At 30.4% G+C, this 1,280-nt stretch overlaps 1 protein-coding gene across 1 annotated transcript; it reads right to left on the bottom strand.

The window, feature by feature from the left end:
- Positions 1–80: 80 nt before the first annotated feature.
- Tsp_15777 (conserved hypothetical protein) lies at positions 81–859 on the bottom strand. The gene is made up of 4 exons (XM_003371068.1): positions 782–859; positions 404–519; positions 227–348; positions 81–169 (listed from the first exon to the last, which is right to left on the bottom strand). The coding sequence occupies exons 1-4, from the start codon at positions 857–859 to the stop codon at positions 81–83; spliced, it is 405 nt and encodes a 134-aa protein (XP_003371116.1).
- Positions 860–1,280: the final 421 nt, after the last annotated feature.

The raw sequence follows: 1,280 nt of genomic DNA, 5'->3' as shown, positions 1-1,280 counted from the left end.
ACTTGAATTCAGTGAGCATCTGAAAATAATTTATTTAAATTTATTGCCCATCCACTACGAATTGAATGTTTCACAAAATCTCACCCAAAATCATCAATAAGAAGAACATTGTTTCTCGTCAAATCGTCCCTACTTTGTGCAACGCATCTTTTCAATTCAACTGATATACCTTGAAATTTGAAAATGCGATTATCAATCAATTCAATTAGTAAACAATAATTCAAACCTCGCGAATAAAGAGCAACTATTGAGTGTTCTTTATTGTCGGTCACTTTAATCAATCCATCTTCGATACTTTCCAACTGCAAACGAAAGTCAGGAATTGGCAACGGTGAAGCAACATCAGAGCTGAAACAATAAACAAATAAATAAAATTATAATTACACTCAACACTGCCATTCACCTGTTTGCAACATTTGAACACGATTTTGGACACCGTATTGAGTAGAAAGTATCTTCAACCGTTTCAACAGCGGCAAACTTTTGCACAAAAATTACCGTCTCATAATGCAAATCATCCTTAAATTTTAATTTATTTATTAAACAAAACAAATTTTTGTTTAATAACAAAGTCAGTGTTCGATTTCTTTTTCAGAAATACAGTAAAATTTGATAAATGATTTGAAGTGTTCATTGAACAACAAGACCGTCAATGTTTGTGTTCTTGTCAAAGCAATAAAATCCCCTTTTGTATTTTGAACAACTTTTTTCCCTTGAATAAAACCATTTCCAATAAATATAGCTGGAGGGGAATTTGATCGAGAAAAATTGTAATAATAACCAGTTGACAATTGTATTTAATCTTATTCAGAACTGCCCATTTATGATGAACGGTAATTTCGAAAAACAAGTTCAACATTGATCAACAATGGAAAAGCTTGTCAACGCTTTAGACAAAATGAGTGATTGAGAATGGCATCATACTGCACTGGCCTAACTGATCAATTTTTAAAATGTAAACTGCTTTTTATTTTTCTCAAAAAATTCATGCACAACCTGATACAGTAATCTCTGGAGAATATGTTGCAAATTTGCGCACAACAACAACAACAACTTAAACTTAAACTTGAATATTATATTATCGTGCACAAAAAACGGTATTATGAAAAAAAAACATTAATTATCTAAAATTCAAGATTTGATTACCAAATCTTTTACAAAAAAGAAATCAAGTTTCATTTATCTATCGATCAACAAAAGTTTCCAGATTTCCCAATGGAATATTTTGAATTATTAAGTGAAACAATTGTATAAATTGTGAAGAGAAAGGAGCTTACTGA

This window comes from Trichinella spiralis (assembly GCF_000181795.1).
Source record: "Trichinella spiralis strain ISS 195 chromosome Unknown Scfld70, whole genome shotgun sequence".
Taxonomy (NCBI): Eukaryota; Metazoa; Nematoda; class Enoplea; order Trichinellida; family Trichinellidae; genus Trichinella; species Trichinella spiralis.
This window is presented reverse-complemented; position numbering and strand designations above follow the sequence as displayed.